The sequence below is a fragment of the Copadichromis virginalis genome, linkage group LG5 (genome assembly GCF_057382275.1).
Source record: "Copadichromis virginalis isolate Kocher_CV1m ecotype Utaka linkage group LG5, C_Virginalis_male_GT1.1, whole genome shotgun sequence".
NCBI lineage: Eukaryota > Metazoa > Chordata > Actinopteri > Cichliformes > Cichlidae > Copadichromis > Copadichromis virginalis.
Window position 1 is genome coordinate 5,282,586 of NC_140622.1, and position 27,855 is coordinate 5,310,440.

General features: G+C 43.2%; 1 protein-coding gene across 1 annotated transcript in view; it reads left to right on the plus strand.

The window, feature by feature from the left end:
* plxnb1b (plexin b1b) overlaps positions 1-27,855 on the plus strand; it is a 110,171-nt gene that overhangs the window by 76,458 nt on the left and 5,858 nt on the right. The window contains exons 4-33 of the mRNA XM_085455604.1: positions 212-394; positions 7,542-7,670; positions 7,917-8,017; positions 11,606-11,738; positions 13,003-13,159; positions 14,644-14,752; positions 15,576-15,684; positions 16,144-17,040; positions 17,556-17,690; positions 17,766-17,888; positions 18,121-18,214; positions 18,310-18,476; positions 19,878-20,029; positions 20,132-20,234; positions 20,942-21,078; positions 21,225-21,401; positions 21,751-21,973; positions 22,056-22,298; positions 22,395-22,574; positions 22,665-22,813; positions 23,307-23,407; positions 23,640-23,857; positions 23,930-24,108; positions 24,189-24,255; positions 25,065-25,211; positions 25,328-25,493; positions 26,687-26,790; positions 26,891-26,975; positions 27,203-27,369; positions 27,621-27,781. Coding sequence (XP_085311730.1) covers positions 212-394; positions 7,542-7,670; positions 7,917-8,017; positions 11,606-11,738; positions 13,003-13,159; positions 14,644-14,752; positions 15,576-15,684; positions 16,144-17,040; positions 17,556-17,690; positions 17,766-17,888; positions 18,121-18,214; positions 18,310-18,476; positions 19,878-20,029; positions 20,132-20,234; positions 20,942-21,078; positions 21,225-21,401; positions 21,751-21,973; positions 22,056-22,298; positions 22,395-22,574; positions 22,665-22,813; positions 23,307-23,407; positions 23,640-23,857; positions 23,930-24,108; positions 24,189-24,255; positions 25,065-25,211; positions 25,328-25,493; positions 26,687-26,790; positions 26,891-26,975; positions 27,203-27,369; positions 27,621-27,781 — 5,096 coding nt within the window. The remainder of the gene's footprint in view (positions 1-211; positions 395-7,541; positions 7,671-7,916; positions 8,018-11,605; positions 11,739-13,002; positions 13,160-14,643; positions 14,753-15,575; positions 15,685-16,143; positions 17,041-17,555; positions 17,691-17,765; positions 17,889-18,120; positions 18,215-18,309; positions 18,477-19,877; positions 20,030-20,131; positions 20,235-20,941; positions 21,079-21,224; positions 21,402-21,750; positions 21,974-22,055; positions 22,299-22,394; positions 22,575-22,664; positions 22,814-23,306; positions 23,408-23,639; positions 23,858-23,929; positions 24,109-24,188; positions 24,256-25,064; positions 25,212-25,327; positions 25,494-26,686; positions 26,791-26,890; positions 26,976-27,202; positions 27,370-27,620; positions 27,782-27,855) is intronic.

A 27,855-nucleotide genomic window follows, 5' to 3' on the forward strand; every position in this document is an offset into this window, starting at 1 on the left:
GCCCTTTCACAATACATCCTGCTGTGATTTTACTGCAGTAGGAGCGCTGCTGTTATATTTTTGGCTACTGGCTTAATAACAACTCACCCGAGGGCTTCTTTGTGCACAACACTAACTGAGGAGTTTACATTTAATTTGTTCTTTATTTGTGTTTTGCTTGAACGTAACACGGACTGCAAACGGATTTTCTCTCCTGTTCCCCCACTGTTAGAATACCCTGGATGCCTACCCCTGCGGCTCCGACCACACCCCCAGCCCCATGGCCAGCCGGATTCCTGTGGAAGTAGAAACCATATTAGACAGCCCTTCTGCCCGTCTTACTGCTGTGGCTGTCAGCAGCAGAGTGGGACATACCATCGCCTTCCTGGGAGACTCCAAAGGGAACTTGCACAAGGTAACATGGCTCATCGTGTTTCAGGACATGCACAGACAGGTTGCGCTTGGATTCTGGTCTTAAGAAAGAGCATTTTGTGCCAACTTTGATGTTCTGCACAGATTGTGGTGGAACGTTCTTTTGTGCTTGTTATTTTGAGTTCAAACCCTGAACCGTAGTAACATGCTGGGTGTATTAACTGTAGGGCTGCCACAAACGATTATTTTGATAGTCGACTAGTCACCGATTATTTTTGCGATTAGTCGACTAATCAGATCATCCATTAGACGTAAAACTACAGCTTATTGCACCAGCAGCATCTGCTCTTATATAACTATCATTAGCTTACAGCTTTAAGTGTTTAAGGTCTGTGCTAACTAAAAATAAAGACAAGATGATAGTTTGTTAAATTTTAATGAAATTTGCAGATTGTTTCGGTGAAGTTTAATAAACTCCTTGCTATCTAAAATATAACAGGACACTGGAGGATATTCTGGAGCATCTCACACTTCTGATAATCAGCTGTCTGCTTGATGTTTATTCAGCTGTGTAAAAACTATAACTTTAATCTCAGCCAAACCGATTTACTCAGGAACAAATAAAATACTAAAAAAAAAGCCAAACAACAACATTTTAAGTTATCTAAGTGACTCATATATATTTAACCTGAGTAGCGAAAGACGGTGGGTTTGAAAACGATTTGCGGGGAGTCCGGTGTTCTCACGGCGCTAGTGAGCCTAGCCCCCGGCTCGCTAACGAGCTAGTAGGTAACAGATGTCTCCGAAAACGTCGGAGCGCTTTTGAAAATATGTGGTGTCCTGATAAACTGAGCAGATATTTGAGATTTACACAGCTACATTCTCGCCTGAAAATATGTTAAACGTTTATTTTGTGACCCAGAAAGAATAATAAGAGTAACATTAAAACTAACTAACTGCCGCCATTGTTGGAAACTGCGCTGGGCCGCGCTATGAATTCTGGGACACAGCTTCTTCTTCTTCTTCTTCTTCTTCTTCTTCGGGGTTTAACGGTAGCTGGCATCCTTGTACATGCAGTGCTGCCATCTTCTGTTTCAGTCCGTTATTACACTCTTAAATCCTACTACTCATTCCTGCGTCCTTTGGGATCTTACAAAGCTTCAAACGACGCGTCGACTATTAAATCAGTCGTCGACGATTTTGATAGTTGACGTAATCGTGACTAGTCGACTAATCGTGGCAGCCCTAATTAACTGTAGTGTACATATGCAGAGATCAGCTCAGCAAACATTGAGCTCAAGTCTTCCCTCTGTTCACCTCCAGACACTGGCTGCTCTCTGCTGTCAGGTCTGAAATCTTTGTGTTTACAGACAGACGGGCTACACTTGGTACACCCGGAGTAATCTCTACAACATCATCCTGCTGGCGGTGGAGTTGGGTTTCTAGCAGCAGTCTTACCTTTTTAACAGTGTGCTGAAACATGAGACCAGTGCAGAAAAATAAACAGTATGAAAAACACCTAATCCATCCACTGATACTTTCATTATTGAGAATGAATGTGCTTCTGTGTTTTTAATACCACACTGCTCCATAAGAGAATTTGTTTATAATCTTTCCTCTCTTGCTTAATGCTGTTTATTTAAACCTAAGAGTTCACCTTTTTAAATGCAAATGTGAGCCGGTAACTGGACTTTACTAATATCACTTTTAGCCACTGAAACTATTTTTTGTTTAATAATTAAAGTTAATAAATTTAATGTGGTTAAAAAAATAATGATGATGTTATTAACTATTTTCTGCTTTTTGTAAATACTAAATTAAAATTCATGATAATTTTTTAGCCTTAAAAATATCATTTTGATTAAAGAGCTTGTGCTGGTGGATTAACCTTTACAGAAACATACAGTTGAAACCAGATATTTACACAAACTTTTTTTCCTTTACCGTCAAACATCAAATTGGAGTAAACTTTTTGTTTCAGATCCATAAATATTCACTTTTTTTTGTCTTTGTGACATGTCAGAATAAGGAGAGAAAAAATGTATTTTTTATTACTTTCCTTTGTATTTGAGAGAATTGCCCCAAAACGGTTTCCCTTATCCTTCCACAAGCTTTCTACAGCAGTTTGCTGGGATCTTGGCCCACTCCTCTCGACAGAACTGGTGTAACTGGGTCAGGTTTGTAGGCCTTCTTGCCTTTTCAGTGCTGCCCACACTACTTCAGCAGCTTGACTTTGTCGTCCTTAAGACATTTGTAACTAATTTGGAGGTATGCTTGGGGTCATTGTTCATTTGGAAAACACATTTGCACCCAAGCTTCCTTCAACTTCCTGGCTGATGATGTATTTTGTGAAGTGCACCAGTCCCGTCTGCAGGATGCTGCCACCCCCGTGCTTCACAGTCAGGATGGTGTTCCCTCCTTTTCCTCTATGGAATAATCTGGAGTTAATAAACTTAGTGTGTGTATACTTCTGACTTTGGTGAAAGTAATAATAAAATACACAACAATGTTCTCTGTCTTTACTCTGTCATTTCACAAATACAACAAATGTGTTAATATTTATTAATCTAAAACAAAAAATTACTGATTTGATGTTTGACAGTAAAGAAAAAAAAGATTTTTTTCTGCAGTGTATGTAAATATCTGGTGTCAACTGTAAAAATCAATTTAGGTAATCACCATTACTGTTAATTTAGGGCAGCTGTGGCACACAGCTTACACTGGGTGGTGGTCTAATAAAACTGTTAAGCTCTGTGTACAAGTTTTGAATTTGATTATTTAATAAACCGGACCTCCGTGTCATTCTAAAATAGCAAAGCATGAGAATGACTTCTGTCCGTAAACACTTTTGATTTTGAACCTTGTTGCTGTAGAATCCAACCTCTTCCTCAAAGATGCTCGTTTTGAGTTTAAAATTTCCTCCTGCATCTGGAGACAGAGATATGTGCCTTTCCTGGTAGAGGTCTCCCTCCACTTCTTGGTTTGCCTGTTTTATGTATGTTGTACATATTAACATGGCTGCATTAAAAGATTCAGGGGGACAAAATGGATTATATCTACTAGAAGCCCAAATGAGCTGGTTTTTGTTGTGTGTCGAGCAGTGTTGTTACTGATGCTACAAAAATACAGCATTCAGCCTGAAAGCAAACAAAATCATCTTAAAGCTGAATGTCCACCTCTGTGCTCATTGGCCCTGTTTAATTAAACCTGTTAAAGCTGCAAATGTGTGTGATATTTGGCACAATCCTGTGAACTCTTGTCAGAGCTCTGTGACAGTGGGTACCAAACATGAGAAATACAGACACAGTTCATATTGAATGAACTGTAAGCTTTCGGCTCAGTGACCAGATTGTGTGAAGCGCGGTGGAGATGACATGCTGTCAGTCGGATTTCAGAGGTACCTGAGTCATCCAGTGCTGTGGGTTCTGAGGGAGATCAGGTTGAAACTTGGTAATACACAAGGAAAGACAGACGATTCTTGTTGTTGGCGCAAACGACCATCAGAAAAAGCAACAAGATTAGAGTCTGCGATTGAAGGAATGACGCCGACTTTGTGTTTGTTGCTGGCAAGCCTAAAAGATGCAGAGAATTATGTTAGAATGATCTAAAATATGTTTTTATTTTGATAAACCGTAACTTCAGCAACAAGATCAGTTGGCCCAGCAATTCCCTTGTTACGAGGAATTTGTAGATCGTGAGCTCGTCTGCTCACAGTTGGCTCTTTGTGTGGTTTTCCTGAATGGTGACTTGTGGTCAGGGCCCCCTGCACAAGCAGAAACGGCACAATGACGCCTATTAACATGTTTTCTGTACGATTACGTCACACTAACCCAGCTAAACCTTAGAGAGCTCCACTTTTGTGCACTGTCATCGCTGACTGGCAGACACATGCACTTCAAAACAGAGAGCCTCATTCAGAATTGAGTTATTGATCATGACAGCAGACAGTGTCAGTTTCATTAATGAGCACTTTGTCTGTGCAGCCACAGACGGTCAAAATACACATATATATCTATATATATCTATATCTATATATATATATATATATCACATGTATATATGTATATGTATATATATATATGTATATGTGTGTGTTTACTGTATGAATAAAAGGGGAAATTCCAACATGTGGAATCGGTTGAAGGTCTGAGGGTCCGATTGTGGTGGATGATCTGATGTGGTGACTCCCAAATGCAGAGAAAATCTTTGGTATGTTTGTTGAAGCCAGCCAAAATTCTGACTTTATACTATGACAGTGTTTTTAGGTGCAGGTGCTCAAAGTGCGTTGAAATTTGCTGATTTTTAATTTCATCTACTGCGTAATTGTTTTTGCAGTACATGAAATTGAAATGTTAAGGACTGAAATCCATTTCACATCCAATGCGAGCGTCACAATCTAAAGTCAAACTCAAGCATCAGCATCATGGGAAATACTTGTAGATGTGGCCTGATTGGTGAAGCCTTGCCCGTCTGGCCTCTCTAAGATGGTCTTTTTATACCCGGCCGTGTTCCTGCCAGTGAACTGAATGAGCTTCCAGTCATTTCTTTTCAGTACCACTGTTGGTGCCCCCACTCCAACTATTTTGAGACAGTTTTCTGCCATCAAATTCAAACTGAGCTAAGAGCTTTTGCAAGATACCAAACTTTTTTGATTTGATTGGTTTTTTTGTGTTTCTTTGTTGATGAAATGTGGCTTTGTGAGATCTGCCAAACAGCTGAATCCTGTTTTTATTTACATCTTGTACAGAATGCCAACTTTTTTTGGAATCGAGCTTTTGCTCTGTGTAAGCACAGAAATGATCGCAGGGTATAAACAGAGTTGGTTTAGCTCTGCATTATCTTCTAATTGAGACGTGGTTTGTACAGAAACACTGTCTGTGTTATGGTGCCAAACGGGATCTGTTTTTGTTCAGACGCTCGGATTAAAGTCAGTCTCATTTGCATTTTAGATCTGTTAGATCTCCAAAGAAATCGAGAGGCTCTCTGTCAGATCAGGAACTTGGATTTCCTCAACGGCCAAGAAAATGTCTTTTCTTTATTGATTGTCATTCATTATTCAGATTAAATATATGTGGATGGACAAACCTTTGTAGCCATAAGCCATTTTCACATATGCACTGTAGCTTTGTTTACATACATGCTGTCTTCACCCACAGAAACTGTACTGCTCTTCAACCAGTGCATTGGTCACAGTGTGAGCAGTGTGATCTCTGTACCAACACCTCCTAAACTTTCTAGCATAAATAAATATAAAAACATCAAAGCTAGTATTCATTCACTCAGTACTGAACAAAACACACTGAAATCGAACAAATCTGATGTGTTCACACTCAAAGGTTGTAAAATACCCCAACACAAATAAGTTAACCTTTGGTTTGATAAGTCGTGTTGGTAGTTTAAGTGTGATATGCAAACTGCTGCAAAGTTTTGAAAAAACGCAGCCTTCTGATGTGGTGTCAGTCAGTTTGAGAGATGGGCAAGCTCACACTGGGGTGTTTTTCACAGGTTCCACCCACTGCCACCCACATCATTTCTGAATCTCTAGAGCCTGCTGATGTAAGAGTTTCTTGCTGGTGACCAGTTACAGACGGCTCTAAACTGGTGAAAATATCTCACCCAGTTGAAGTAGAAGTTAAACCTGGCAAGTGTCCCGGTCACTGAGGTCTGATGGGGCCCGTGTGAAAATGTTTCCTTTCTTGTTCCTGTTGTGTGTGAGAACACACAGCTTCAGTTTCAGACCTGATGGCTGCTATGTTTAAGTGTTGTTTAAAGCTGTATGCGTGTTATTGTAGAAAATGTGATTCATGAAAGAAAGCGTAACAAACCTGGAGACTCCAGTGTGTCAGTAAAGAGAACACTGTGGAAAGAACCTCATTGACTCTGTTCAACTGTTTAGAGATGATCTAAAGCTGTTTTTCGAAAAAGACTGAGCGACGGAGTATCTGAGCTGAGGTGTTGTTCTGTTCCTTTCACACTGAAATATGTGACTGTGGCACTGGGTGGAATGGATCTGATGGCTGCTGTAAATAACGTCAAACTGCTGATGTGGAGCAGTTGGTCAGGCTGTGCACTCGTGTTAACCTACATTACAGCAGCCGTAGAGCCCGCACACTGATGGACTGCAGAGACCTCCTCAACCTTGTTAACTATGTGAATGAGTCAGTGTCGTCTGTCAGACCTTAGTTTCTCATCAGTTGTGTGGGCCTTGATATATTTAATACCTGATCACAACCATTTAGATTCATATAATTGTTAAACTGGATTAGGCTTCTTCCATTAAATGAGTTCTTCCATTGAATCAAAGGGAAACTATAAAAGGAGTCTGAGTCAGAAGCTGTTGGGGGAAAAGGAACTGCTGATGTAAACAGAAAGAAGTCAGATTGTCACTGCAGGTACAACAATATCAGAACTATGGCTGATTTACAGTGTGGGTAATGTAATTATCAGGTTTTGACTGGAACGTGTGGAATAAAAAAGGCCTCTGAATCTGCAGCTTTAGAAAAATATTTTACTAATGATGAAAAGGGGCACGGTGGCACGGTGGTTAGCACTGTTGCCTCACAGCAAGAAGGTCCTGAGTTCAATTCCACCATCAGGCCGGGGTCTTTCTGTGTGGAGTTTGCATGTTCTCCCCGTGTTTGCGTGGGTTCTCTCCGGGTACTCCGGCTTCCTCCCACCGTCCAAAGACATGCAGCTTGTGGGGATAGGTTAATTGGATAATCCAAATTGTCACTAGGTGTGAATGTGAGTGTGAATGGTTGTTTGTCTCTGTGTGTTGGCCCTGCGACAGACTGGCGACCTGTCCAGGGTGTACCCCGCCTCTCGCCCTATGACAGCTGGGATAGGCTCCAGCGCCCCCCGCCACCCTGAAAAGGATAAGCGGAAGCGGATGGATGGATGGATGAAAGGGGCTACATGTTTTAAAGATTTACAACTAACTGCAAAAAATCCAGAGTACCTTTCAATATCAACAACCTTAAAAAGACCATTTTGAGCTACCAGTTTGACAAATGGTTAAATTGAAGGATTTTGCAGTTCCATCTCTGAATAAAACGGGAAAATAAGCTGTTTATTTTTATGTTTTCATTATAACTGCACTTTCCTTTTTAAAACTGAGCATGTGAAGAGATGCATATTCATGTCAGCAGCCGGTTCACCTGTTATCTAATCGTTCATATTTATGTTTGCAGGTGTTCTTGGGGCCAAACGGTGAGGTTGAGGAGTACTCTGTGACCCCCATACAGCAGAATGCAGCCATCAGCTCAGACCTCATCCTGGATCAGAAACAGGAACATCTCTTCATCATGACCCATAACATGGTACACACACAGTAACTGAACTCTTATAGCCTCATTTCTTTACAGATAAATCATTTTAAACCTCATGTCTAACCCAGTCTCACTTCTTTTGCTAAAGCGGCATGTATTTGGGATTATTTTAATGACCACTGGGAAATCTGGGCTGCCTATTCTCTCATTTTTTTATTTTTTTAAAATCAGGAGCTTTTAGGAGCTTAGTGTGGATGGTTTGCATGACTGAACTTGATTGTGTTGTCCTGGTTCCAGCTGCAGAAGAGGCCAGTGGCTGAGTGTCAGCAGCATCCAGACTGCCACTCCTGTCTCTTGGCCCACGACCCTTACTGTGGCTGGTGTGTCCTGGAGGGAAGGTGAGATCGATATCAGCAGTTATGGCTACACTAAATATAAAATACAACAGTCAAGATTTATTTGGAGTTCAGACTGATTCATTTTATTGTTTATTAATATAATTATAAACCAAGAAAATGCCAAAAGTGCAGAAATGTGTTTTCCTTCTTTCTTTTTTAGAATGTTTAAATTACCTTAGCAGCAGCCACAGTGGTCACACGTTTGTCACTTTGTACTGTGATGTAAGAGATGAGTTCTAGCAGTTTCAACATGCAGAAAAAGTCTAAATGAATCCATTAAATCCCAAATTCTTCCCAGCAAAATGAGATCATGCATTTTACTCCTTACTGACTTGGCCTACACACAGTATGTTTAATTTTGCTAATGTTATAGGGGGTTAAAACGGCAACAATTGTTGCCGGTGGGATTACACGGCTTTAAAAAAGAACCTTAAATTAAAGCAAAAGCAAAGCTATCAGCTAGCATTAGAGGCTACATTATACCAGACAAATTAAGGGGGAAAAGCTTTGTTGTTTTACTTCCTTCGTAGTTTCTTTGATAAGCAAACTTTCTTACAGTGTTTGCTCAGGTTTTACATCATGATATGTATTATAAGCTAGATTATTTCGTGTTACTTAACCCGTTTTGCCCCACTGGCAACAATTGTTGCCAAAGTTTATCACTGTCATTTTCGACTCACAATAAAAAATCTCAAAGGTACTAATGCAACTTTTTCCACTTATATGCTAGTAGACAACTTAGACAAAGGTTTTGATTTTTAAAAAATCGTTTCCAAGTGCTTCCTATCGCATGACATCATCTGCTTCCCGCTCTTTCTGGCTGAAGACATGGCGGATGCAAATCATCCTGGAAAGAGGTAATTTTCATAAATTTCTTATGACTTTCCCCCCAAACATATTTATAATTATTTAATCATTCAAGTCTCTAGAGTAACCCTCCCCAAAAAAATTGTACCTAGGATAAATATTTTTTTGTTCATGGGCTTATTTCTGTGAGTGGCAACAAAAGTTGCCAGTGGGCACATAGCATGTCGCTAACTAAAGGAAAACACTGTCTGCAGGATTGCTCCTAATTTACTTATTTAAAATTGTAGAATGATGTACAATGGCTCATTTTAGTCCTTTTAGAATAATTCCTAGCTAAATAAATTCACAGGTATTCAAGGCCTCTGTGTATAGGATTTTTATACATTACCATACATCATTTTCTTGCTAGCTAAAATTCGCTTGCTAGCTAACATGTATGTTGTCCTTTCCTTAGGTACACCGTAGCAGAGATCCTGGCCATGCTGCAGGACTCTGAAACTGTGGCGGACATCACAGTTGTGCCTGAGTCAGAAATGCACGCACATGACACAGACTGTGACAGTGACCAATCTGATGATGAGGCCACTGGTGACCATAACCGCCTTCCATCAAGAATACTCAAAGGTGAAGGCTTTCTACCTAATTCGGACATGCAGCTGCCAAATCCCCCCGATGATGATCCTGGGTGCTCATCCTCAGTGAGTCAGACAGAGACTAGAAAGGTCAGTGGCACAAATGAAAATGTGACCAGTCAGATTGTTGGGCCCATGCTCCACAAAACTAAGAACCAAGACAGGAAATTCAAAAAAATCAAAATTGCGGCCAAAGCTGGCCTTGGCCTTGGCCTTGGCCTGGCAGAGAAAGCTGAAGTGCCACCTGGAGTCAAGTTTTACCACGACAACCTCTTCACAACCCTGTCCCTGGTGGATGAGATGACCCTGAGAGGCTATGGCAGCTGTGGCACGATGCGACAAACTCAGCTCCATAACGTTCCCCTCACAGCACCCCAGACCTTCAAGAAGACACCCAGAGGAGATGCTGAGTATCTGGTTGAGGCAGAGAAGCTGATTGTAAGGTGGAATGACAACAGCGTGGTCACCGTGGTGTCGAACATGGAGAGGGAGTTCACCGAAACTGAGGCGAAGAGATGGAATAAACAGAAGCGGACTATGGACAAGGTCAGACAGCCCAAGTGTATCCAGGACTACAACACACACATGGGAGGAGTGGACCTGCATGACCAGTTTGTCAGCCGCTACAGAGTCAACATCCGGTCCAAGAAGTGGTGGTGGCCATGCTTCAGCTGGGCCCTGAACAGTGCCATGGTGAACAGCTGGTGCTATTACAGGTACACAAGGCTGTATGTTATTTAGTGATATCACAATCGAGTTGGTGATGTTTGACTCGAGGTCATCGCTAGTGCCCTTCGGTCGACAAGAGCAACAGTGATGATATCCAGACCAACATCACAAACTCAAGTGTGATATTGCTTTTACAGAACATTCTACATATGGGGCATGACGTTGTAGAAAGGATGAAACGATGCACATTCATGCATCTATCATGCTTGTTTTGTCATTCATTTAGGTCCTGGAAAAGCGGGGAGAAGGATCTCCTCTCCTTCCAGAGGCTGGTAGCCCAGACCCTCCTCCTGCGCCATGGAACAAAGCCAAGTAGGCAGGGCAGAAGATCTTCAGTGGCGGTGGCGATAACTGATGCCACCAGGTTTGATAATTTGAACCACTGGCCCTGCAACACTGGTAGCAGGTACAAGCGATGCAAGAACTGCGGCGGACGCACATCATTTGCGTGTGGAAAGTGTGATGTGCCACTACATGTGGAGTGCTTCAAGAAGTACCACACTGAGTAGAACATGCATGAAAGATGATGGAATGTATGGGAAGAAATATGTTATATATGTATATATGTTTTTAGAGGTTCTAAGAAAAAAATGTTTGTTGAGTTTTTGAGTATAAAAAAATTGAGAATAAAGAAATCAGTTCAAATTGTTTGATGTTTTGAATTTTATACAGGGGGAACCTGAGGCTCCACCTTTTTGTTATTATTTATTATGACTATATTATTATTTTGTTCTTATTATATTATTATTACTTCTCTATTATTATTATTAGGTGACATTTGACCTAGTGACAAGCTGTGTGACTACTGGCAACAATTGTTGCCAGTCATAAAAATGCTATTTTCTTCAAAAAAAAGTACAAAATGGAAAAAATAAATACATAACATGATTCAGAGGGACTCAACTGATAAAATGATATGCCTTACAACTCTGAAAAAAATCTGGGCACAAACGGGTTAAAATAAAGATCAGTGCAAGCATGTGAGGAAAATGGTAGCAAACAAGAAACCTCCTGGCAAGCTTGTTAGTTTTTGAAGTGTTTCGCCAAGTCGGTTTGCTCCGGTGGGATTGTGTCTGAATATGATTAAAGTGCCGCTCTCTGTTCTGTCAGACTCTCCTTCCCTGCTCTCTCCTTTGCTCTGCCTTACCACCTGCCCTACAAGCGTTTGCACGTTAACTACTTCAGTATTTATCTATTTAAATAAAATACTACTGGACTGAATCTTATTTGAACAAGATGAGCAATTTTGCTTTTTGTGCTGCTGCTGTACATTCCCACTACTAACAGGTTGAGCCACGTTTAGTTTAACTCTAGATAGAAACTGGCCTTCTGCTTGTGTTTTTGACATATGTAATGGAGTTAGGGAGCCTTGCTTCAGCTTGCAAAACAGTGAATATAATTAACTCTGCTTTCCCTGCAGGTGTGTGTTGCAGTCACAGTGTGCTCGTGGGAGCTACCCAGGGCAATGGTTGTGGAGTTTTGACATGGAGCAGCAGTGTTTGGTGGTCCAGGACCTCGTCCCCTCCAATCTCAGCAGGGAGGAGAGCAAGATGGTAGGTCTACGTCTTCACTTTAGTCGAGACGCAAAACGGATTTGAGGATGACGGTCTTTGTTTACAGATCCACATTTCTTATTGTGGTTTCTGTTGACTCCACATGATCATCCACATCAAGTTCCTAGAAGTTTCTCTGAAGAAAATCTTCATGACAGAATCTGTAGATATCCCCACTCTGGCTGTAATAATAGTCTCCTCACATACCAAAACACTCCCAAGTTATCCCTTATCAGTTGAGCTGCTACATTTGGTGTACCTGGGCATGTGGGTACGATGTCAGTGGGTTTAAGTGTGAGGGTATCAAGATGAGAGTGACTGGCTTGTGTCCTGTCATGTCCTAGCATAGCACAATATCTGCGTGAAAGATGGCAACAGAAACACATCCACACTGTGGTTTCTCCCATCAGCCTGTGTTTGCCTGGCTCTAAATGATTTCTAGTTCCAGAGGATATAAATGGAAATATAACTATTTATTACTAATGTAATAATAATATTGTAACATGGAGCTGCATGAGTTAAATGTACCTATAGCTGGTAGTGTGATAGCCTGACAGCTACAGTAGTGGCAGTGAGGATCGTTTTCTCTTCTGGCAGCTCACACATGGTACACCTTTTAATACTGACCAATTAGGGAGCTAGTTTTATAACAGGCTCCTCGTGTAGCATTTCTACTCTGTGAGATACAAGAATCCACGAGCTGAAAAAAGCCCACTGATCCAGTGGATAACAAAAAATAACCAAATTCAACCAGTTCTGGCAGGACATGGATTCAAACTGAGAATCAATCCTAAGGACCACAGCAGCTCTGTACATGCTGTGTTCAAGTGACACTGGGATGAACTGACAGAAATCTACTGGTTTACAGGAGGTTTGTTTTAGTTAGCAGCTCCTCTTTGTATTTATGATGGTCTATTCATGGGATATCCATTATTGTTACAGTATCTAATGCATTAATTTTGCCTGTCCTTGAGACGCCCGGTACTACAGGAGCAGAAACATTACGTGAATAAGCAACACAGCAGCTGGAGCCAAACATAAAACCAAACCTTTGTCAGTATGATTCATGCTCCATCAGCGGGGAGTGCAATTTAGTTTTCAAATCTAATTATTCCACATGGACGTTTACAAAAGAACAGATAGGATTTATGTGTTCAGACAGCTTAATCACTTACTCTCAGCATGACCTTCACTGTACCCTGAAACGCCACAGGTCTGTGCCACATTCTGTCAGCAGCTCATGACAGTTCTGTATTTCTCTCAGGTGTCTCTGTCCATCCCAAGACTTCCAGTGTTAGAAAACGGGGAGTCGTACTCTTGCTACTTCCAGGACAGCCACACTCCTGCTACCATCACAGAGACCGGGGTCACCTGCCGTTCTCCCGACACCAGCAGGGTGCCTTTGGTTTTTCGAGGACAAGGTGAGTGTTTTCTATTGGGGGTTTTCCCTGCAAATCTGATGCTGTTGGCGTTTATTCACTCGTTTGCATGTTTCAACTTTGTGATTGGAGGATTTGCCTGCACCCTGGAGGATTTGCATGACCAGACCAGACATGCCATTTACAGTTCAATTGTTATGCCAGTGAATGGCCTAGAAAAAAATGGCTAACCAAATCCATTTTTTCTAGGCCATCTTACACAGCAGAGAGTAATCTGTATTTGAAAGCATAAACCGGTTTCATCCACGGACTGCTTGCTTTGAAATACATGCTTTGTGTTTCCTGACTGTCTGGTGCAGTGAAGGCTGCTTGTAAGTCAGTGGTAATGAGGAGACTGTAAATAAAAAAGAAAACCCGAAGCCTCTGTAGAGAACACATTCACCCAAACATTCATGTTATGAGAGAAACTCTCACGTAGAGTGTGGTTCCCATGTTTGTTGTTGTTCTCAGGGTGTAGGGCTCACCAGGAATCAGTCGGGTTACAGTTATATTCTGACATTTTTGTTGTAAATACACTGATAATTGCTCCATAAATATTGTGTATTAGCCTCAAACTGCAAGAGACTGAACTGGGAGCTGTGGCACAACATCGGTGTAATCGAGTGTTTGGAGTCTGTGGCATGTTGTTACTAGTGATCAAAGAAGTCTCGTATGTCCGTTCTTGGTCTCTCTCAACAGCTGTTCGTCGGAGCCGCTTCAAACGTGGCAGAGTTTAACTTTTTTTTTCTTGATCAGTTCTTATTTTGGCTGAAAGTTGCCGTGTCCTCATCACAACAAGTCCTAACAAGATGAAAATCTGCAGCCAAGTCTCAAACAGGCCCTTAAAGGCTACAAAGGTTGTCTGTGACTCTTCCTTAATTTACTGTCTCAGGTGGTCTGTTGTTTTTTTCTGGTTAAGTGAGCTAATTTTGTTCTTGCCTTTCCAAAGCTGAACCAAATAAGTTCAATCCCTCACTTACTGTATGTAATTTGAATGAGCAGTTCTAAAGGAAGCCTTTGAACACACATCTCAGTAGGTATAGTAAACACAGTTTAACGAGTGGTGACACAAACTGGGTTTTTTCTCTCTAGTCCCCAAACAGACTCTGTACTAGTTTAAGGAAACGGCTCAGGTCAGGACTTTGAGTCCTTTTGATCGCAGTTTCTGCTCTTTATGAGGAGATACTGTAGATGTGGTACACAACTGCTCCCCGTTTTAAACATCCATCAAACTGAACATTTGTAGGGAAGCTGCTGTGTTTGTGTTTGTCACCGTCCTTGTGCACCCCAAGGATGGTGCACATGGGTTTCATTAGGCCTCTATGTTCCCTCGGCTTGTGCAGCTCGTTCTCGAGACTCGGTGGATCAGAGACGGTAAGCCTGACCAAATATTTTTCTTACTGTGCTCGCTCAGCGCTGCGCTCTGAGCAGAAACTTGTTATGTTCTCTTTCCTCAGGCTGTGCTCCTATCTGTGTTTTCTTGTCAGATTTTGTCACAGTCACCTTGTCTCTACGTTTTGGCAACGTCACGGTCACGGCAAGGGATTTCACCTTCTACGACTGCACAGCCGTTAAGCAGCTGTCTGGCAGCCAGCCGTGAGTTATCGCCGATGATTTATCAGCTGTGCTCTCTGTCTGTCTCCTCCTGATCTGTGCTGTTCATGCAGACCCTTTAATCGAGTCTCACTCACCATCAGAGTCTGTGCTTTTCTGTTTAGTACCTGGGTCACTCTTTGTCCCTCCATCAGTTCACCTTGCGCCCTTCGTTATTATATCTGTGTCTGTATTTCCGCCCACTCACTGTCCTCTTTTTAATTCCCCTGTTCAAGCCTGTGACCCTGGGTTTTAGAAATTGCCAAGTAAGGCTCGCTTACTTGGCAATTGGCAAGTTTTATTGAAATTATTGAGTCGTGCAGGTAGAAATGACCAGTGAGAACAACAGAGTAACTACAACAATCAGATATCAGCGGCTCATAGATGCATTATGAAAGACATATAATGAAAGACACAAGTAGAGAATGGCCAAAAAACAATAGAATTCCAGTCAGAGGTTGTACTGGGTTTCAGTTTGTACATAAAAGAAATTTAAAATCTTTAAAACTTGAATAAATTTCCAGACTTGAAGTAGCATGTACATCCTGTTTCACTAAATATGGCTTATAATGATTGTAGTGTTGTGTAAATCCCAAATAACACTTTCATTGTATTTAGGAGTTAATAATAACCTGTGTTGTCATAAATTACACGCACACACTCAGATTGGTGCGTGTTGATCAATCTGTGAGACCTCCAACAGTTAGATCTGCTTCTATTAGAGCCGTTCTTCTCATAGCTCCTAATCCTGCATCACTGTTTGCCTCTCATCTTGAAAAGAGGCTTGTACAGTCGCTAAGGCAATTTCTATCCTGTCTGTGTGCAGATGCCGCGGTTGTGTTTTAAGCCGATGGGGCTGTAACTGGTGCGTCCACCAGCATGCGTGTACCCACAAGCCCACCTGTGAGGAGGGAGTGATCATCTACAACCAACATGTAAGCTGCAGCGTGACGTCACATGCAGACATTGTAGGAAAAGCACCGACTGATCACCAGTTTGAACTGGAGCTTCATTTGCATTCATCAGTCAGTTCGTCGCCCATAAGCCAAAGATGTGCATTCTTCTCTTTGATTAAGGTTTCCTGTGGAGTCTTGAACTGCAGAATAGTTGCGCTGTCGTTACACTTTGCATGAGTGGACTCTTGTGTAATGTGGTACAACCTTTTAGAGGTTGTGGGCAGTAAAACCGACTGAAATTAGTTGTTTGTTTGTTTTTATAACACTTCAAAACAGTTGCCCAGAGGCATTTTAAGATGGGTTAAAACCAGTGCTGCTAACACAAATCACTGTCTTTCAGGTGTCATGAGCCACATTAACCTCAGATCACATGATTTTTCCTTTTTATTTTTTCCTTCTGCCTCACCCTCTCCTCGTCTTTTCCTCCTCCTCCCCCAGTTTAAACTACCTACCTCCTCTCCTCCTACAACCAAAGCTATTAAAGTCATCACAGCCACCACTACCACAACAGCTACCCCCACAACTCCTCCTACCACACCAACTACTGCCACGACGAAGACAACAACCGCAGCCGCCATCACCATAGCTACCACTAAGGAGTTAACAACGCCTACTCTTTCATACACCAGTACCAGCCATGAGCCAACCCACCCGGGCACGACCCTGCCCCCTCAGCCTCCCACTCTACCACCCAGCACCTCTCCAGGCCTGGAGGTCACCACCAGAGAAGAAGAAGAGAGTGAAGCCTCTGAGACTGTCACACACAGTGACTGGGAAGATGCTGTAGCTACACAGAGTGTCACGATGGCCACGGCAGAGCTGATGCCCGTCACCGTGGCTGATGGTCTTAGTGGGGACCTGGACCCTGTCGTGCCTCTGATGATCCCAGACTCCTCGCCACCGGAGGTGGTGACGGCCTTACCCCCCAGCGAACGGCAGGCAGCCAAAGAAGCGCTGACCCTGGCAGAGGCTCCCACCATGGTGCTGCCTGGCTTTCCCCCGCCCACACTTTTCCATATGGGTGAACCGGCTGATTCTGAGCCTTCCCTTTACTTGGACTCGACCCAGACACCCACACTGGTACCACCGCAAGACTTGCACACTGAGGCAGGAAGCCCAACTGCTGATTCTGAGGTGCCCCTCTGGCGAAAGGAAGCAGAAAACTACACTGAGGGTGCTGTCCAGGCAGAAAATGACACGGCTACATTTTCAGCTGCCACCGTGCTCTCAGGTGATGGGGAGGTTGACCGCATGTCCCAGTCCTACCCTCCCCAGTTGCTGAATGCTGACTCAGAGCTGGACTACCAGTATGATTCAGCTGATGGCTTCCTCCCGGTGAGTTCAGCCGCCTCAATCCTCCTCCTGCTTCTACTTCTTCTTCTTCATGGAAAGGGTGAGCACCCTCCCTGTGCTTCCAGCTTCTGACTGGAGTCCTACTATAGGAACAAAGCTCACAACTGATTCCCTAGTCTCTCATTCTTTCCCTGCATTTCCTCTTCCGTCTCACACCTGGAATCTGTATCCTTTCACTGCACAGACTGACTTCAAGAAACCCGGCTGCTCCTGAGTTGCAGCAGTTGTTCTTTTGTCTAAATATCTTCACCTTTCCTTTTTCCAGACTCTTTCTTTCATTATCTCTATACAAAAATCTTCACCACCTTGAGCACGCCCCCATCCCGACATCCCCCCCATGACTCCCTGCATCTGACTGAAATCAATTGCAATCCCTTGTGGGAAAGTAAAAACTGACCCTGAACAAGAATGAATATATTAAATGGTTCGTTCGATCCACCTCACTGTAAATGTTGCGTGTATGTGAATATAAACACGTGTGATCTGTTCTCCTGCAGGGGGACGAGGGCTCGTATGTCAGCTGGGGTTCCTCAGCTTGTCCGTGTGTTGAGAAGGTCCAGGGTTCGTCACTGCTCCCTGTCAGAGTGGAGAGAAAGATCACTTTACTGGCACATAACCTCCATCTGTATCAGGTACAGCACACAGCAGCATCGAGCCTGTTAGCTGCCTGCCCAGTGTACTCTTTCATGCAGTGTTTGTGTGTTCAGGATGCAGAGCTGGACTACGAGTGTGTGTTGGTTATTGAAGGGCAGACGGTGGTGGTAGATGCCTACGTGGAGCCAGATGACATGAACCCATCAAGCTTTGACATCACATGTCAGCTACACCAGGTCTGATATTGTTTATAAAGCATTAGTACCTTCATAAAATTGCTACCTTCAGTATTAAATAAAGGCAAAAGTAAAACTAAATGAAGGCCGGTTCACCCTCCCCAGGCAGGATGAACATTTCCCTTCTTCTGCTACCTGTGTTTGTAAAGCAGCGCTTGTCTGGAGTGTAACTGATAATGAATAATTAGTTTTAATGTTACCTTAAAAAATGGGGCCTTTTTCTTGTGTCCAGTACACATACTCTGCCCCAGTGCAGGAGTATAATGCATTGGTGTATGTGAAGAGGAGGGACACCTTCCATGTAGACACTTCTCGTGATCTCTATGGTAAGGTCATATTAAGTTTGTTGTGCTTTAAACATATTGCTGTTATGAGCACATGTTAACTGTCTGCTGCTCCTCTATGTCTACTGTGCTTTCAGTGACTCTGTACAACTGCTCTGTGGGTCGATCTGACTGCAGCCGTTGCCACACAGCAGACCCAAAATACGGCTGTGCGTGGTGTGGTGGTCCCAGGGCCAGCTGCCTGTTTTCAAACTCCTGCAGTGAACCTGTGCAGCAGACGTGCCCTGCTCCCGTCATACACTCTGTGAGTATTCAGAGTGTGGGAAATAATACAGTGCACTGGGATTTATATTTGAACTGCTTACAATCATAATTGGAGGCTTTATTGTCAAGTTTTCACTTCTTCCTCTTATCACTCTCACTTACTACTTATTGTCCCGAAATTACAAGAACAATGATGATCAGCCATCACAGTTAGATGGAACATGTTGTTGATATACGTTTTGGTTTGAGACAGTGGAAGATATTATAATACTGGAGACCATTTGTGTTCTAGTGGAGTCATTATTCGAAGATGTAATACATCCTTATCTTACATTAGGCCTCATCAGCTCATCACTTCATCTGTTTAAGCTTTACACCAACTTGCCACTGATTGGCTGCCCCTCAGAAGCACAAGTTTGAACAGCAGGTGGAAGGCTCTTCTCTGCTCAAAGCCAGAGCTGTCTGTCGGAAATGGGAAAACAAAATTGAGGATATCCCTTCTCTTTAACGTCATACAGAGGCAAGAGTAGAAAAAAGTAAAAACTGGAACAGTATGTCTGATAGAAAATGAGGGAAAACAGCAGATCCTCTTTAAATAAAGCTTCCCAATGATCTGAGTGCTAAATGTACAAACACAATTCTGATTTTATGCCTTCAAAATAAGCTTTCTTTCGAGCTTTTGGCTCACAGGGGTTACTTGGACACAGACTGACCACGTTATTTCAGAAACAGTGAAGCAGTATATGTGTAGCAGATGTTAACTTTAACAAGACGCAAGATATGGGGAGTTTACATCCGTTTATATTTTGGAAAATGAATTATTAGCTGTTAAAGATGGTGACACAGCTGTTGCTCACGTACTTTAAGGTTCTGAGGGAAATCATACTGTTAGTCCTGCTCTGAAAAAGCTTTTGTTTGATCAGCATTTCTTTGTGTTAGATGTCAGTGATAATAATGCCCTCAGAGAGTGTAAGTTGCACTGAATTTAACCCTATAATGCCCTTTGTATCATATTTGATACGTGAGTTTCTGAGACCTCTATCTCATCAATGTGATCAATACTTGCCATAATTTCAAAATGTTATGGACAAAACGTTTTTTTTGTCTAAAATTAACATTGTTGTTAACAAAAAGTTGCCAAAAACTCCCAATGTATCAAATGTAATAAAAATATATCATTCACAACAGCGTTTGTGGATTTTGTTATAAGGGTTAGTAAACATCTCAGTTCCAAATAATCAGAATTTTCTGATGGGTACATTTTTGATGGGTTGGGTCTTACAGGGTTAAAAATATGTGTTTGCATTTGTGGCTTCACCACTTGCTTTGAATTTATTGTAATAAAACACTTGGTTGGACCTGTTTTTTCTTTTGTGAATGCTTTTGCATTGGTCAAAAACTAGAAAGGTTGTTTGGATTTTTTGTTCCTGCCTCCAATCAGGTCGACCCACTCTCTGGCCTGTTGGAAGGAGGCACCATGGTGACCATCTCCGGCTCCAACCTGGGTCAGAAGGCTGAAGACATCGTCCAGTCTGTGTTAGTAGCTGACGTGCCCTGCACAGTGATTTCCAACCTGTATGAGGTCTCCTCTAGGTATGCATGCACTACTGTTGTTTCTCATAGACTCTCTTTGTACTGATCAGAAAACTACAGAAACATGGCTTGGTTTTCTGAAGAGCAATGTTGGTCTTCCAGAATCGTGTGCATGACCAAAGCCAGCGGATTAAAGACGAACCATGTGTCTGTGAGAGTGAATGGAGGAGAATTTGGCCTCTCCAGACAGAAATTCAGCTACCAGGTATATTAAATTCAGGTAGAGTAAATTAGATTTTGTTGACCTGTCTGTGAAACTTGGCATTTTTGTTGCATCAAAGGACACTAAAACCTACATTGCTGGGAGAAAAATGTGACTTTAAGAGGTGAAAGTTTAGTATAATATTCTTTCTATTTATTAATTGTTTATAAAATAATGAAATTGTGGTTCTAACACTGGAGGTGTTTGAAGCAGAGAACATCTGCTATTATTTCTGTTTGTTCTCTTTGGTCCACATATCTATAATAACATAATGTGGGCTGCATTCTTTAACAGTATAATTCATACAATATTAGAAGTCGCACATCTAAGAAACAAGAAATCTTTGCCAAGTTTTACCTTTCTTAAACCGTTTAAGATGAATGATTTTAACCACACGATCAGTAATCACAAATATTTCTCAACAAGTCCACATTTTTAAATAAATCTGTGTAAATACATCTCCCTATATTAGATAATAGTTTAACATAAACACTGGAATTTCTTTCCATATATTTCCTTGGATCTCTGTCTTATTAAGGCTGAGAGGATCCAAGTGTAAGAATAAGTTCTTGGATTTGGCAAACTGGGAAAGGACACAAGCCAGTCCAAAAGTCCTTGTTTCTCACTATCGACAGACTTTCTTAATATGCAACAAGAAGCAAACAGCTGTGTTACACTGTGAAATACAGCTGCTCTCTCCTTCTTCTTAGAACCCAGTTGTGAGAGGAGTGTCACCTGAAAGAGGCCCCAAGGCGGGGGGAACATCCCTGAACATCACTGGCCAAAACCTTCTAACGGGTCGCCCCGCTGACCTTACCATCACTGTCGGGGACGTCCCCTGTAACATGTAAGACACACACGTATAATGGCCTGTTTGTGGTTAATGCAAAGTCGGTGCTACTGTTTTTCTTCATTTAAGGTTGTAAGGTCAGACTGACCTTTGACCTCTTCGTGTCACCTTAGGATCTCATCATTTCTTTGTTCCCCCCTCAGTGTGTCAGAGGTGCAGAGTGACAGTGTTCAGTGTGTGACGGGGAGCAGTAATAAAACAGGAGACCACCAGGTCACCCTGCATTACGGCAGCATCCAGCGTCACCTCAGCAGCCCCGCCTACCACTACACCAACAACCCCAACATCACCCGTGCCGAACCAGCCAGGAGCTTCCTGCAGTAAGTCTGAAAGCCCTCACACATTCAGCCTTCAAAACGTATTCATACCTCTGAAGCTCTAAAAACTTGATTCTGTTCACTTGGACGTAGCGTTTTCATCCAGTCTCAGCTGGCTGCGGGTTGTAACTGTGACTACACTGCAACCTTATAAACAGTACTTTTGCACAATGACTGAAACTAGCACCACTGAATGAACAATGAGCTGTGAGGTCAGTTCCTTGACCATTGATCAACATGACAATTTTCTGCGTCCAGATAAACAGAATCACCTTTTTGGGATTTCCTTACTTGGGCGATTGAGCATGCATCACAACGTTTTAACCTGCTCTGGTTGATTGGATTGTTACAGTGGCGGTCGACTGATCAAGCTGTCTGGATCCAACCTGGATGTGGTGCAGGAGCCCCGAATGGTGGTGACTCTCTCCCGCTTCCAGTCGGTCGGCCAAAACAAGAAGAGGAAACGGCGGAGGAAGAGGAGCAAAGGAGAGCAATGGAAGAAAACCCTGGGAAGGTCGGTTAGGATGGTTCCTGACCCCGTCTGTCCCGGAGACCAATTCTGCTCCGTCAAACAGGTCGGTGTGTGCTGCTCAGCACAGAGCAGTTCATTCGAGTGATCGTTCACACCTTTTAACCCAAATCTGCCTTTCTCATCAGTTCGTTGAGCGCTGTGAGGTAAACTCCTCCTCCCTCATCCTGTGCCGCTCTCCGATGGTGGACTCCACCATCTGGTGGTCACGGGTCACAGTGGAGTTCTTGCTAGACAATCTGCGCTTTGACTTCAGCAGTTTGAACTCTGAGCCATTCAGCTATGAGCGTAACCCCACCCTGCAACCCCTGAACCAACAGGACCCTCTTAAGGCATATCGCTATAACCCAGGCAGCTTCATCCAGCTGGAGGTGAGAGGAGAGGCAGCGATGTTTCAGTTTTATTTATTTACTGACAAAATAAGCAGACATAACATATATCTCTTATGTCTTATTGCCTGTTCTCAGGGGGAACACCTGGACCTAGCCATCACTAAAGAGGAGGTGGTGGTGTTGATTGGAGAAGGTGTATGTGCTGTGAAAACCCTGACCAGCAACCATCTGTACTGTGAGCCACCACCACAGCAGCCTGCACCAGGACCAAACGGCAAGAAGCGAGAGGGCTCTGACAATCTCCCCGAATTCACTGTGAGAAAATGAGTGTCACCACCGTGTGAGCGCCTGATGGGCCACTCAAGTTTGAAAGCACCTCACTTTTTTATTTAACATGTATTTCAGGTCCAGATGGGCAACCTGAACTTTTATCTCGGCAAGGTTCAGTACGACAACCTGAGCCTGTCCACCTTCCCACTAGAGGCTCAGATTGGAGTTGGAGTTGGAGCCTCCATAGTGGTCCTCATTGTGCTCATAATTGTGCTTATTTACAGGTCAGTGGGTGGACTGAGAGTCTGTGTTTTTGTGTGTTTAGTGTGCAGATGAGTGCTACAGTGGTTCTCTACCTGCTGAATTCATATGTTTGCTCACACATAAAGAAATGAGCAGTACTGGGTCCCAGTTTAGGTCGCCCACTTGGACATGCAATCATGTCTCAAAGCTCAGTTCACACGCCCAGGTTTGAGTCTGACCCTGGACCTGCTCTTTCTCTCTCCCCACTTTCCTCCGTCCTATCAAATAAACCCAGAATACCCGGATACGTTACATGGAAGTTATAAATTGATTTATATGTCACTGAGTGAAATAATTATTTAATCCCCTACAACTGAGCCAGAATTCTGCAGCAGATAGCTGATAAAATGAACTGAATGAATGACAGATACTGCTAATCTGAATTTGAAACACACCTGTCCACAGAATCAATTTCTTGCACAGTTTGACTGGATTTCCACTAATCGTATGTAAAACCTTCTTCCCGTCTGTTAGGAGGAAGAGTAAGCAGGCTCTTAGGGACTATAAGAAGGTCCAGATCCAACTGGAGAACCTGGAGACCAGTGTGAGGGACCGCTGCAAGAAAGAGTTCACAGGTACAGCATTATGAGGAAAAAAGAGAGCGGCGGCTATATGGATGAAGACGGGAGATAGGAGGGCCTTTTCCCCATGTTTCATCAGTTTTCTTCACCTCTATAGTTGCGATAGGCTGAGAGCAGAGAACCCCCAGATTTTATTCTGCCAGCTGCTATTTACAAGCTCGTGCCTTCTGGCACTGGCCTGTAGCAGCAGCCTCTGACCTTTGTGTTCTTAATCACTTTGATCCAGACTTGATGACGGAGATGATGGATATGTCCAGTGACCTGGTCGGCTCAGGCATCCCCTTCCTGGACTACCGTATGTATGCCGAGCGCATTTTCTTCCCCGGCCACCGAGAGTCTCCTCTGAGACGAGACCTGGATGTTCAGGAGTGTCGGCGGCAGACGGTGGAGCAGGGCCTGGTGCAGCTTTCCAACCTGCTCAACAGCAAGCTGTTCCTCACCAAGGTAGTCGCTATCACAATCACAGCTAAAATGAAGCTTTGCAGAGCGAGGATTCATCTCCTCTTTTCCTCTCAGTTCATCCATACTCTGGAGAGCCAGCGGACCTTCTCCCCCAGAGACCGAGCCTACGTGGCTTCGCTGCTGACGGTGGCGCTTCATGGCAAGCTGGAGTATTTCACAGACATCCTTAAGACGCTCTTGAATGATCTGGTGGAGCAGTATGTGGCCAAGAACCCCAAACTGATGTTACGAAGGTAAGCTGCTGCTCATAGATTCAGTCTTTGGCATGTTCAGAAGCTGCAATGCTGCTGCAAGTGTGTGTGATTCTCTGCAGAACAGAGACAGTGGTGGAGAAGCTGCTGACCAACTGGATGTCTATCTGCCTCTATGCTTTCCTCAGGGTGAGTCAACATAAAAGCAGTGATGCACAGTAGTAGGGATAAGTCTTTTTTTAAAAATATTGGGATATAAAACATTTTAAGACTTTGAGATTTTACTTGGGGGCATTTTAAAGTGGAATATAATGACTTTGAAATTAGGACCAAGCTCCAAAAAGCAGCCACTAAAGCTGAGACCTGTGTCCTTTTTGTTCATTAAAGTCAGTGCGCAAACGCTTTAATTTCCCACAGCAAAAAAACAAAACATGCTTAATTTATTGTTTTGTGATCACACCATTCATAGAAAAGTACATATTTGTGCTTGTGTTTATTCAGAGAGCCCTCAGAGCATGTTGCTGCGTTAAGGATTTCAGTGCATAAAGCTGACATTTGCACCAATGACTCAACTACATATCGTATAACATGTAAATAGAAAAATTACCCACGCTGCTGCACACAGCAGTAACTTTTAAATAGCAGTTTCCAGTACTGACATGTCAAAACACAGAGGGGAATGAAAGTCCTTCCAGTCACTCCAGTACAGTGGAAACATTTCTAGCACTGATTCTTATATAGCGCTTTTCTACTCCTTTATGCCTCATCTGTTTACACTCATACATAGAAGCACTTATTTCTGCACCTACGTGCTTTCTAGAACCACCAACCTCCTGATTCACAGGAGACCTGCTCCACCAATCTGAAAATATGAAGCTCAGGTTTTCCTCAAGGTTTGACTTAGCAGAACATTTCTTTAACACATGAAGTGTGTAGAGAAGCACTGTGTAAGAATTGGTGCATTGCAGTGTGTTAATTATTTGTGTGTGTGTGTGTAGGACTCAGCGGGGGAGCCTCTGTACATGCTGTTCAGGGCCATAAAGCACCAGGTAGATAAAGGACCGGTGGATGCTGTTACTGGCAAAGCAAAGTACACCCTGAACGACAACCGCCTGCTGCGAGAGGACGTAGAGTACAAAACCCTGGTGAGGGGAGTCTAGACTGAAATAAATAACCATTTTGGCTCTAATGAAAAATTCCCAAGGAGGTTGTATTTTTCTTTAATTGTCTTCCCCTCCTTTCACCCTTCTTTTCCCTGCAGACACTGAATGTGTTGGTGCAGGGTGGAGGGGTCAATGAGACCCAGCCTGTGCCCTCCAAAGTACTGGACTGCGACACCATTACCCAGGTGAAAGAGAAGCTACTGGATCAGGTGTACAAAGGCACATCCTTCTCACACCGGCCGCACGCCGAGTCGCTGGACTTGGGTGAGAACCACACACTGCGTGACACACCAGACTCTGAAAACTGATGCACCTCGTGTCAGCCTCGAGGAATCTGGTACTTATGTCTCTTTATGATCTCTCTTTTAGTTTACCCATAAGTTGGGAAATCTAAAAGAGTAAACAGGACCTTTTATAAAATAAAGGAGCAGCTCGATAAAATATAACCAAACAAATTAGCTGAGCGACGTAAAATGAGTGAAGAGGAGAGAGCTTAGTTTCACAGGATAAGTAGAAAGTTCAGTATGATCAACCAGAAAAGCAATAAAACAAAATGGGGAAAGGCAGGACGTTTCACTGACTGCTATAAAGAGAGGGCTTCATTTGCATTAAAACACCAGCAGAAATATGGAGTCATAAACTGGGAGCAGACGTGGGAAGTCAGGTGTGCAGCTTCATCGAGCCAACTGAAGTCGCAGAGCTGTAAGGACGAGTTCATCGCAACAAAGGAAATAACTGAATCGGGAGGTCATTCACAAATGTGTCTCACAAGTAAACTTGTGTGATGGCTTCAGGGGCCTCAGCTTTGGCTGTGGTGCCTGACACCTCTCAGGGTTGTGACAGGCATGTTTAATTTATTGAACGCCTGTCGTTTGATTCCTACTATCATCTTAACCATGTTTTAATAACTTTGCACTTTTTGACTTATGTACGTGAAAAGTGTTACAAGGATAAATATCTCTTGCTTCTGTGGACTAGGCTCTCAGAGACTGGGGTTTAGGGGCATGAGAGCAGGACAGATGTGGAAAACATCGGTGGGACCTTGACTACCATGTGATTGTTGGGTTTTTCTCTGTATGTATTATTATAGGGTCTTACAATATAAAGTGCCTTTAGGCGACTGTTGTGATTTGGCGCTGTATAAGTGCAGCGCTCGTGAATTAGCGTTCCTTCTTTTCATATTTGTTGCCCTGTAGCGCCCCCTACAGCGTGACAAAAACGAATCCAAACCAAGCTCACTGACTGCTCAGTCTGTCAACACGTTCCTCAAAGATGAGAGAAAAACGTGGTAAATTTAAATTTTACAGCACTGTCAGTACCTGCATGATAACATCAGCCTGAGCTGATGATGGGAGCACCTGAATGAATTTGTGAACATCGTTAAGTCGCTCGAGTTTGCTAAGATGAGCATGTCCCACAATCACTGTGCTGATGTGCGTCTGCCTTCTGTCATGCAGAGTGGAGGTCGGGCGTTGCCGGTCATCTCATCCTGTCAGACGAGGACTTGACATCTGTGGTTCAGGGTAGCTGGAAACGCCTTAACACGCTTCAGCATTACAAGGTCAGAGTTATCACTGAATGCTTTACAAAGCAAACTACACTGTTTCATAGCCTGGGATAGGACACGGCCGACACCAATGGCTGTTTGTGTTCCTCCATAGGTCCCAGATGGCGCAACGGTGGCACTGGTCCCTCGTCATACCAAACACATTCACCATGACAACCACGACTACATAGCAGGAGAGAGTGAGTTTGTTCAAATAAAAGATAAATCAACTTGTCAGCCAGTTCATCTTTCATTAGACTTTATTTGACTGTCACACTGACAGTAAAAACGATTCGATCATTTCCCTACTCAGTTCTTCAAATTGTGTGAGTGTTTATGTGGAACATGAAGTGACAGATGGAGGAAATCAAAAGTAGCAAAACCAGAGAGCGAGTCACAGGCAAGCATCAAACCTGTGTGTGTGCAGAGACGCCAATGCTGGAGGATGCAGATGAAGGTGGAGTGAGGCTGTGGCATCTGGTAAAAGCCAGTGAGGAGCCCGAGTTGCCCAAACACCGCAGAGGCAGCCTGAGGGAGAGAGAGAGGGCCAAGGCTATCCCTGAGATCTACCTGACCCGCCTGCTGTCCATGAAGGTACAACACACACATCTGGGTCTAGTCCCATTGAGTAGAGACTGTAGGAAGGAGATGAGGAGTACAGGAGTACCACACTTTCTAAAAATCAATCTGTTTTTTAAACTACACACAGCTGTTCTCCTAATTTGTAAGCTACAACGCTACAAAGTTAAACAGACACACGCATATATTCTTTTAGCTAGACAAGAGCAGAGTGCTGACACTTTCACTTTCTTATGCTCTAATGTGAACTTTACTGTGTTTGTCAGGGGACGCTGCAGAAGTTTGTGGACGATCTTTTCACGGTGATCCTGAGCACGAGCCGTCCTGTCCCGCTCGCCGTCAAGTACTTCTTCGACCTGTTGGATGAGCAGGCAGCACAACATGGCATCTCTGACTCAGAGACCATCCATATTTGGAAGACCAACAGGTAGACGATAGTCTGATAGAGACCGCTGCTGGCAGATGATAGTGGGACTCTGTCATGTCTAATACTGTCGGTAC